At 52.1% G+C, this 654-nt stretch overlaps 1 protein-coding gene across 1 annotated transcript in view; it reads left to right on the top strand.

The window, feature by feature from the left end:
- Window positions 1-309: 309 nt before the first annotated feature.
- ACVR1B (activin A receptor, type IB) overlaps window positions 310-654 on the top strand; it is a 6081-nt gene continuing 5736 nt past the window's right edge. Inside the window, exons 1-2 of the mRNA XM_010074986.1 lie at window positions 310-337; window positions 513-654. The exon at window positions 513-654 is cut by the window's right edge and continues 122 nt beyond it. Of these exons, the coding sequence (XP_010073288.1) occupies window positions 578-654 (77 nt within the window). The 5' untranslated portion in view covers window positions 310-337; window positions 513-577. The remainder of the gene's footprint in view (window positions 338-512) is intronic.

Here is a 654-nt window from a genome sequence, read left to right on the forward strand (position 1 = left end):
TTTTGTTTTGGCGTCTGCCGGCTGCTTGTTGTCTCCCACGAGCCGAGGTGGTCGTCCCTCGCTCATCTGTAACGGGCGGCTCATCTTTGGCGGAGCTGAGGAAGCGTGGACGGGCAGTTCGGGTGAAATTGAGTCTGTTGGTTTGAGTAATTGGTATTTGCAATTTGAATTCTGACCCTAGGTTGGGCTGGGGGTGGATCTCGGTAGAATCTCGCCTGGGTTGCAGGGATGACTTGGGTCATCTCTGTTAGTGGTTGCAACAGGGGCAGGAAAAGGGGCTGTCTGGAAGCCTGGAAAGGCTTCTGTGCTTCCACGTTGGGTTCTGTGCTTCAGTTGGGTTCTTCTGGGTCTGAAATGCTGAGTATGACTTGTTCTGTTCCTAAAGTCCAATACCTGAGCCTAAGAATGGTGCCAATCCCTCTGAAGGGGGAGATGGAAAGAAAGTTTTCTCTTGCCAGAGCATTTGGTCTCTGCAGGGTTTTAAGGAGGCGGTCTTGTTTTGATTTTTGCAGCTCTGACATGTTTGTGCTCCGACTGCAAACAAGCGAACTCCACGTGCGAAACGGACGGCGCCTGCATGGTCTCGGTCTTCAACCTGGACGGTGTCAAACATCACGTTCGGACCTGCATTCCCGAAGCAAAACTGATTCCTGC

This window comes from Pterocles gutturalis, unplaced genomic scaffold (assembly GCF_000699245.1).
Source record: "Pterocles gutturalis isolate BGI_N339 unplaced genomic scaffold, ASM69924v1 scaffold2592, whole genome shotgun sequence".
In the NCBI taxonomy this organism is placed as follows: Eukaryota; Metazoa; Chordata; class Aves; order Pterocliformes; family Pteroclidae; genus Pterocles; species Pterocles gutturalis.